General features: G+C 48.8%; 1 protein-coding gene across 1 annotated transcript in view; it reads left to right on the top strand.

Moving 5' to 3' along the window:
- Window positions 1-8,594, top strand: part of LOC123957323 (paralemmin-1-like) — a 26,694-nt gene extending 18,100 nt beyond the window's left edge. The window contains exons 10-11 of the mRNA XM_046030016.1: window positions 520-585; window positions 3,003-8,594. Coding sequence (XP_045885972.1) covers window positions 520-585; window positions 3,003-3,181 — 245 coding nt within the window. The 3' untranslated portion in view covers window positions 3,182-8,594. The remainder of the gene's footprint in view (window positions 1-519; window positions 586-3,002) is intronic.
- Window positions 8,595-8,786: the final 192 nt, after the last annotated feature.

Here is an 8,786-nt window from a genome sequence, read left to right as displayed (position 1 = left end):
ATATAGTGTGTAATATGTTCAGCACAAGGCACCGAGTCCAGAGGTGATGTTAGTGATATTTAATTAGATGAGCTTAATTGAAGGTCAGACACATTAAGCAAATACAAATCAGTGAATCAGGTGAATCTCTCAGGCGAGTGTCTCAGGCGAGTGTCTCAGGCGAGTGTCTCAGGCGAGTGTCTCAGGTGAATCTCTCAGGCGAGTGTCTCAGGTGAATCTCTCAGGTGAATCTCTCAGGCGAGTGTCTCAGGTGAATCTCTCAGGTGAATCTCTCAGGCGAGTGTCTCAGGTGGATCTCTCAGGTGAATCTCTCAGGCGAATCTCTCTGGCGAGTGTCTCAGGTGAATCTCTCAGGCGAATGGCCATAAACAGGCTAGCTAGCTAGTAGCTGTTGGACTGTGAGAGAGGATTGGAGCTGGGTCCTGACGCCCCGCTCCACGATGTGTCTCTGTCTGATTGGCACCTTACCTCCAATCTGTCTCTGTGCCCGCCTCCTTTCTCTCCCATGAACCTTTGCAGAGGTCAAAGTTCACAAAAGCCCCCGAATGATCAAACCGAGAGAGGCGACAGAGGAGATGAAGAGAGGTGAGTCCCAGAGGAACCCCTTTGTTTGTTGATGTCCTGAAGATGTCTGTGAAGGTTCTCAGTCATCCAGGTCATAGTTATCCAACGATGGTTGAGTTCCAGGGCAACTGGACTTTATTGAAGATGCTAGAAGACGTTTCGTCCCTCATCCGAGAGACTTTCATTTCTGACTGACTGGTAGGGAAACTCAGCTATTTAACCTCAGTGGGATCGTTAGCTAGGATCGTCAATACCGCTGGTTCGTTAGTGCTCCTGGCTGTGGTAACGACAGTCTTCATGGTCATTAGAGCCACCCGAGTCCAAGTCTGAACGACCATCGTTGGTATCTTCACCGGAGGCCAAGAGGAAATACTTGTTGAGTTTCCTGGGAAGTGATGAAAGGACAGCATTGTAAGTGGGGGAAAAGTGGTGGCGTAGACCCCCTCCTCTGTTCAGAGACGGCTTCTCAACCCTGGTGTAGATGGCTTCCTTGACACCTCTTTCAAACCATCCATCTTCCAACGTGCAGAGAACCATCTCTGTCTAAAATGTGCACCTGGTGGTCCTCATACGAGTGTCCTCTGTCCTTCAGACTGCAGAGTCTTGACCTGAGGAGTTGGCCCTTCTGTGTTGAGCCATGTGTTTGTTTAGTGGTTGTTTAGTCTCCCCAATATAGAGGTGCTGGTCCACCCCAAAGACCGCACACCCAAACACAAGAAAAGCAATCTAGTGTATGCGGTCCAATGCAGTGAGGAATGCACAGACCTGTATATTGGGGAGACTAAACAACCACTACACAAACGCATGGCTCAACACAGAAGGGCCAACTCCTCAGGTCAAGACTCTGCAATCTACTACATCTGAAGGACAGAGGACACTCGTTTGAGGACCACCAGGTGCACATTTTAGACAGAGAAGATGGATGGTTTGAAAGAGGTGTGAGGGAAGCCATATACACACGAGTTGAGAAGCCGTCACTTCCCAGGAAACTGAACAAGCATTTCCTCTTGGCCTCCGGTGAAGATGCCAACTATGGTCGTTCAGACTTGGCCTCGGGTGGCTCTAACGACTTTGAAGACTGTCGTTACGTCTTCCAGTATCTTCAACCAAGTCCAGCTGCCCTTGACCTCAACCATCGTTGGATGATGTCCTGAAGTTAGCTCTAAATGGCTGGTTCAGCTGTGACAGCAGAAACCCGCCTGCTGAGACAACATGGCCGCCTGCTGAACTGTCACCGCACTCAGGACGGACAGACTGCGTCCAAAATCACTTCCTGTTTACTGTATTTAATGTTTTAGAACATTTGGATGATCAATATGGAGCCCAAACACTCGCACTGGACCAGAACAATGTAATGACATGCAGACCACAACCCGACTGCTCACTGTGAACTAGAGAGGGACGAGAGGACCAGCAGATCCAGACCGGACTCTGTGTGAGAACTGAGACCCAGCAGGGCAGCAGGAAGCTTGCAAGCACAGACCCAGACCCAGACCCCATTCAGATCCAGACTCCACAGCTCCAGAGCCAGAAACACCTGCAGGAAGTGTTAGGAGGAGAGAGGAGAGGGACGAGAAAGCACAAGACTACCGGAAAGGGGAGAAGTTGTGTTAGTAACATGCAATAATGGGATGAGGTTGCATACAGAGGGAGAGAAAGTAGAGGAGAGAGGAGCTCAGTGCATCATGGGAAATCCCCGGCAGTCTAGGCCTATAGCAGCATAACTAAGGGATGGTTCAGGACTCACCTGATTGTTTTCACCTGGATTTTACAGAGAGCCAGTGCAGAGAAGCTAAAACAGGAGAAATATGATCTCTGGTCCTGTCAGTTCTGATCCTGGATCAGCTGGAGAGTCTTAATGGAGTTATTCAGCGAGGTAATAAGAACTGCAGTAATCCAGCTTAGCCGGAACAAATTCTGGACTAGTTTTTCATTAGACAGGATGTTCCTGATGTTTGTTACGTAGGTGAAAAAGGCGGACCTTGAAGTCTGTTTGATGTGGACATGTCCTGACCTACTACCCCTCCCCTAACTGACAACAAGTAATACTCCTCTAACTCTCGGCCAATCACATGTCAGCTTCACAGTCCTCTGAACACTGAGACGCTAAAACGAGTCAGTCCGTCAGGACCGACTGTGTCTGCAGTCTGTCTTTAAATCGGTACTGTCCCTCACTCGTGACTGTAAACTCTTCAGAGACCCGTTCAGGTCAGGGTCTAAACCAAAGATCTGCAGAGGACAGCAGCAAGGAGGTCAGAGGTCACAGCATGTAGACAGGAAGAGGTCATGTTAACGTGTCCTTAAAGTGTAAAAATTAACCTCTCTGTCTGTCTGTCTGTCTGTCTGTGTGAGAGCTAGGGTTCAGGTCAGATTACTTTGCTTTAAATCAGCAGCTGTGTGTGTCTTGTTAACCCCCCATCTGACCTCTAACCCCCCAGCGATGTACTCGGTGCAGATTAAAGTAGAGCGGGACCGAGTGACGGGGGAAACCAGGGTTTTGTCTGCTAACACCACACTTCCTGTTGACCTCTCTCTCCATGGGGTCAAAGTTTACGAGGACGAGCTGAAAGGTGATGATGAAAAAGAAACCGGAGCTTTACGAGAGGTTCCACGCTGAACCAAAGTCCAGCCCGGAAGGGGGGGGGGCAGCCAAAACCATTTGGAACCAGATTGTTTTCCTCAGAATTCTTTATTCCAGAATGTGTCAGCAGCTGAGAGGGAACTTCTCCTAAAGCAGAACCAGAACCCAGCAGGAGGACTGCATGTTCCTCCTCTTCCTCCCCTCTCCTCTCCTCCTCTCCCCTCTCCTGCTCTGCATGCTGGGAGTTTGACGGTGTAAGCGAGTGGTGAATGAGTTTAGAGTTATCCACTTTATTTTCTCTGTTTTCTTCTTCATGTTTTTGACGATAAAAAGCGGTGATTGCTGACTGGTTGTGGATGTGACGGCCGACACTGTGGCAGAGACGGCGAAAATATCAGACACGGAGCGAGGATTGTAGCTGATCGTTGTTTTACAGCGGAGGAGGTTTTGTGAAGTGTCGGAGAACAAGTTGGTTATGGGAACATAAGACACTGCGCTCGTATGAACAAGGCTGTCGTGTTTCTGCAGTCCCTCCGCAGACAGGCTTATATGTTTTTGAACCATCCTACGCAAACTTTCATTTAAGATTTGGAAAGGGATTTTGCTCTGTGTATGTTAGTGCTGGACAGATAAAACGTTGTAAATCTTTCTTCTCCTTTCCTCTTGTTTCCGTTTCCGGTGAATGTGAGAGGCGGTGGTGGACGTGTGAATGGTGCAGAGTTTTGAACTGTTTCTGTCCTGGTTTTCGGTTTCCCCTGTGTATGTTCTGTCCTAGGTGCATGATCAGGTAAGCTTTCTTTACTATTTTTCTTTAAGTGTTGGCTGAGTAATCACTTGATTTGTCAGGTAGTTCCAGGAGGAGACACCACCTCCGTCTATCCGGCAGGGAGTTAGGATAGTCGCGGAGGATAGTAGCTGGCTGTGGGTGAGCAGGTAGGGCATGACAGCCTTTCTTTTGCATCAAAGCAGTGGTGGTGGTTTTAAAGATGAGCCTCTTGTGTATCGGCTGTTTATCAGAGACACTTTTGTGCAGGTCTCCCCGCCTCCACTCGGACCACCGTGTTCCACCGTTCATACCCAACGAGCTGTCGGAAAGCGAGCTCCATAGGTTTGTTTTAAAGCAGTTAGTTTGGGATGTAGGGATCCTAAACTGAAGCAGTCTCTGAGGCGGCAGGTGTTCGTGTTTTTAGATTTACCCGCACAAACACTTGAGGTGTCGTTCAGAGTGAAGCACGGTGATGGCTCTTACAAAGTGTACGCTTGCTCAGGAAAGCTGAAATGTTTTGAGTGTGGCGATGTGGGACACAAAAGTTTTGCGTGGCCACACAAGCAGCAGGTGGCGACTCACGGCACTGATGCTCCGCTCACGATGGGGCGGAGGATGCTGGTCCTGCCCGGCCCACAGTTCTATCTATCTCTATCGTTATTCTCACGACAGAGATAGCCAACCTGAGATCCAACAGACTTCTGTGGCTGCAGAGAATCTGAGTAGTTCTCAGTCTGCAGATACAAGAGACCACTCATAGCATGGAGAAAATGTTCAGGAAGCAGCTTCAACAAGTGTTAGAGGCAGGGAGCACAATGAAGAACACACTGAAGAACACAATGTAGGACATGGTGGAGTCAACAGTCTGGTATCATGTCAGGGAGAAGACATGAATGAGTCAGGTACAGTATCTATTGGTGAAACAGAAGCATTGATCTCTGTTCTTTAGAGGAAATAAATCAGTTTCTAGCTATAAGAGTAAAAGACTACAAAGACAAGGACAAGTTCATCAGATTAGTTGTCCTGACAAAGCTGGTAGGCTTTGACCTCTTAGATGAAAAGAAACGCTTCTGCCTAAAAAAGCATGGAACAACTCTGAGAAAAGCTACTAAATGAAAAACTGCTAAAAAGACTAGAAACTAACATGATCATGTGTCACATGGGTTTCTCTTCTTTTGACTGCTCTCTTGTTTCATCTTGACTGTTTTTCCTCTGACCCCTGTATGTGGAGCCTGAAAATGGGGTCTTTGAACATCAATGGCACAAAAGGGCTCAAAAAAGGATGCACGTGTTGTTTTTACAAGAAACTCACACCAGCCTAACAGATGAGACGGATTGGAGTTTATGGTAGGAGGGCCCATGTGTCCTGAGCCATGGCACTAACCTTAGTGCAGGGGTAGCTGCAGGGGTAGCTGTTCTGTTTAGAACAGCTGCTAATGCAACCATTTTATCTTCTACTGAAGTGGCGAAAGGTCGGCTGTTGATTGTCGTGGCAGAATAGAGAGTTCTACTCCCTGCTTTGTTAATGCCCCAAACCAAGGAGCAGAAAAGATGAGGTAAGCAATTACCATCATGGGGATTTTAACTGCACTATGGACTTTACTATGGACAGAACAAGTGAGGAGCCCCACCCACAGTCAACTGAGAGCCTTACCCGTGTCATCACACACCTGGATCTGGAAACACCTGCAGTGCAGACAATACACATGGGTGAGGGTCAGCAACAACAGGGTGAGTGCAGCTAGACTGGACAGGATCTTTGTTTCCAAGAGTCTCAACTCCAGATTAGTGCACAGTAACATATGTTCAGTTGGGTTCACTGACCATCACTTTGTCAGCAGTTCAGGAGCTTGAAGCCAGCATTAAGAAGGCTGCAAAGACATTCCGATCCAACTGTGTGTCAACTCCTTTGAAAAAAATTGTTGGAGTTGAGCTCCTTACTGCAAGAGAGAGTGAAGGGAGCTCTGGTCAGGTCTCGTTTCCTCCGGCTAAAGGACATGGATGCGCCAAGCTCTTTCTTCTTTAACCTGGAAAGTTCTGTGGCGCAGAGGAAGCAGATGACCTGCCTGGAGCTTCCAGGAGGAAGAGTGACCACCAACCCAGGCGAGATAAGGAACCATGCAATGGATTTCTACACTGATGTCAGTGCGGCAGAAAAATGCAGTATGGAGTGCTGCGAGGAACTCCTGGAAAGGGCTTCCTCAGCTCAGCCCGGAAGAGAAAGCATCTCTGGACTTGGAGCTGACGCTGGAGGAGTTGACAGTTGCTGTCAAGCAGATGGCATCAGGACGGGCACCAGGTATTGATGGTCTCTCCACTGACTTCTACAAACATTTCTGGAATACACTTGTACAGGATCTACATGATGTTATGTTAGTGTTTCAGAATAGGATCTCTTCCTGTCTCCTGTCAGCGAGCAGCGCTTTTCTTGCTGCCCAAAAACGGGGGACCTGGCCTTACTAAAGAACTGGAGCCCAGTGGCCCTCCTCTATACAGACTATAAGGTGCTTACCAGAGCCTTATCGAGCAGACTTAAGGACTTCCTGGAAATAATTGTTCACATGGATCAAACATACTGTGTACCTGACAGGACAATTATGGACAATATTTCTCTTATTCGAGATGTGATTAATGTGTGTAAATCCTATAATGTGGACTTTGGTATTGTCTCTTTGGACCAGGAGAAAGCTTTTGACAGCTTTTGGTATTGGTGATGGTTTCTGGCTTGGGCTGGTTTACTGTATAGTGGTGCTCAGTGTATGGTGAAGATGGGGGCAGGGCTGAGTCAGCCAATCCCTGTACAGCGAGGGATAAGAAAGGGTTGTCCTATATCAGGCCAGCTATTAAACTTAGCTATGGAACCCTTGCTGTGCAGGTTGAGAGGTCGGCTCAGTGGTCTCTCACTGCCCGGGTCAACAAATACTGATCATCCTCCTACTGTGTCTGTTTATGCAGATGATGTTAATATTTTAGTATCCCGCCAAGGAGATATCCAGTGTTTGCAGGACACTCTTTCCCTGTAAGAAAAAGACTCATCTGCACAGGTGAACTGGGCAAAGAGTGACACCTTGCTGTTGGGGCAGTGGAGGGATCATGTGGTGCCCAGTGTGCCTCGGGGGTCTTGAGTGGGGAAAAGAGGGGCTGAAAGTGTTTTTTTGGGCACCGAGGGCTTTCAAACTAAGAACTGTGAGGGAGTTAAGGACTGCTCGGTTGTCTAAATGGAAATTGTTGCTACCCCAGTTCTCATGTAGGGGAGTACTGGTTGCTAGTAACTTGGTTGCCTTGGCTCTCTTGACTCTTCGCTCTGGTGCACCAGGAGGCCTGAATGAGGACGTGCAGAGAACCATGTTGGACTTTTTCTGGTCTGGTAAGCACTGGGTCCAGCCAGGAGTCCTTTACCTGCCTGTGGCAGTCAAAAATCACCTAATTTAGACTCCAGACTGTGCAAAGGCTTCTGTACAGCTGGGGCACAGGTTGGATTGAGACAGCTCATCTGCTGCTGAGGAGGGCCGGGCGGTTGGGATAAACATCTTTTCCTCTTACAATCCGAGTATGTGGACCTTACTGGGCATTTTCCAGCTCTGTACTGCAGGCATGGCAGATTTTTAAATTCACACGGGCTACAAATGAGATTCCTGGCATGTGGGTGTTTAAGGAACCTTTGTTTTTTAACAGCTTCATAAACAAATGCTGCAGTCTGCCAGCCTGAGAGGGAGGCTGCACAAACCTGGGCCATCTGATGAGGAGGACGGTAACAGCTGTGGAGGCCCTGAGGGACAGCAGCAGCATCACATCTATCCTGGATCTTGTGGAGGAGTGCAGGTCTGTGCTGCCCTGCCTGTGGCAGGGCAGCCACCTGTGTGACCAGTAGAGTGTGTGAGTACAGCTTCCCTTCCCTGTTGATCAGTGGCAGGAAGGAGCTCAGCTGCTGTCCTTCACAACCCCCCACCTGGACAAGATTCAAGCTGTGGGAAGAAAAGCAGTCTACCAAATGTGCGTTAAGGTTCTGAACCTGCGCTCTTTGGCAGGGTTGAAGGAGTCCAGGTGGACTGACTTCTTTGGTCCAGATGCTTCCCCAAAGGCAGCTGGCGGACCCTGGACAAGCTGCCGATTGAAAAGTGGACAGCAGACCTCCAGTGGAGAGTTGGACACGGGCCAATGGCTACAAACCGATCCAGAGCACACCTGGACCTAGAGCTGGGGGAGAAGTGACCCTGGTACACTTACTTGTTCAGTGTCCTTGTCTGTCAGCACTTTTGCTGGGCAGACTTTTTCTTTTAGTTTGTTTATATTTGGCCCCCGAAATACAGTGAAGATGTCTGTGCACAATTTGGTGAACTTTTCATCTGGTTCTGCAAAGATGATCATCTGGCTGACTCGTAGAAACCGGGCTGAGAGTGCCGGTCCTGGAGGGACTGCTTAATACCCGACTGAGGGTGGAGCATGCAAATTATGTGATGATGGACAATATCCAGGCTTTCAGTCGCTGTGTGTGTGTGTGGGGGGGGTTCGTCTTGTTTTTTGTTTGTTGTTTTTTTATTCTTGTGATGACGTCAGTGAGTTGAATTTCTGTTCTGGCTTCAATGTTTAATAAAGGGAGTCGTCCTCCTCTCTCCTCCTTGCTCTTCTCTCTCCTCCCCTCTCCTTCTCTCTCCTCCTCTGCCTCTCCTTCTCTCTCCTCCTCTCTCCTCCTCTGCCTCTCCTTCTCTCTCCTCCTCTCTCCTCCTTGCTCTTCTCTCCTCCTCTGCCTTCTCTTTCCTTCCCTCTCCTCCTCTCTCCTCCTTGCTCTTCTCTCTCCTCCCCTCTCCTTCTCTCTCCTCCTCTGCCTCCCCTCTCCTTCTCTCTCCTCCTCTCTCCTCCTCTGCCTCCTCCTCT

The sequence above is a fragment of the Micropterus dolomieu genome, linkage group LG19 (assembly GCF_021292245.1).
Source record: "Micropterus dolomieu isolate WLL.071019.BEF.003 ecotype Adirondacks linkage group LG19, ASM2129224v1, whole genome shotgun sequence".
NCBI classification, from domain to species: domain Eukaryota; kingdom Metazoa; phylum Chordata; class Actinopteri; order Centrarchiformes; family Centrarchidae; genus Micropterus; species Micropterus dolomieu.
This window is presented reverse-complemented; position numbering and strand designations above follow the sequence as displayed.